Source organism: Penaeus monodon, chromosome 19 (genome assembly GCF_015228065.2).
Source record: "Penaeus monodon isolate SGIC_2016 chromosome 19, NSTDA_Pmon_1, whole genome shotgun sequence".
In the NCBI taxonomy this organism is placed as follows: Eukaryota; Metazoa; Arthropoda; class Malacostraca; order Decapoda; family Penaeidae; genus Penaeus; species Penaeus monodon.
In genome coordinates, this window is record NC_051404.1 from 26193816 (window position 1) to 26194159 (window position 344).

Genomic DNA, 344 nt, shown 5'->3' on the forward strand with positions numbered 1-344 from the left:
TCCCCTTAATCATTCTTCCTACCGTCATTCATATATGACATATGTCTTCCTCACTGACAGATTTTCGAGACTGCAGGTGCACTGTTCATATCAGGTGTCGTGGCTGTGCTAGTTTCTCTATCAGCAGAGTCCCCTGTCCTCGGCCTGGAGAAATTGCTGTTAAAACGTACTGGTACGGGGACGTGATTACTAGTTTCCTATGAAACAGTTCAAACCGTTGTGCTCGAGTTTATGATATATATGAAATCAAATGTAATATATTGAGATGCTTTAGAAGTAGAAAATGTGTGGAAGCATGATTTAGGATGCTACTAATTTATCTTTTCGTTTTTTTATTTATTTAC

General features: G+C 38.4%; 1 protein-coding gene across 1 annotated transcript in view; it reads left to right on the forward strand.

The window, feature by feature from the left end:
• LOC119585141 (nose resistant to fluoxetine protein 6-like) overlaps positions 1–344 on the forward strand; it is a gene marked incomplete at its 5' end in the record, with an annotated part of 59800 nt that overhangs the window by 58926 nt on the left and 530 nt on the right. Inside the window, 1 exon segment of the mRNA XM_037933770.1 lies at positions 61–172. Within this exon segment, the coding sequence (XP_037789698.1) occupies positions 61–172 (112 nt within the window).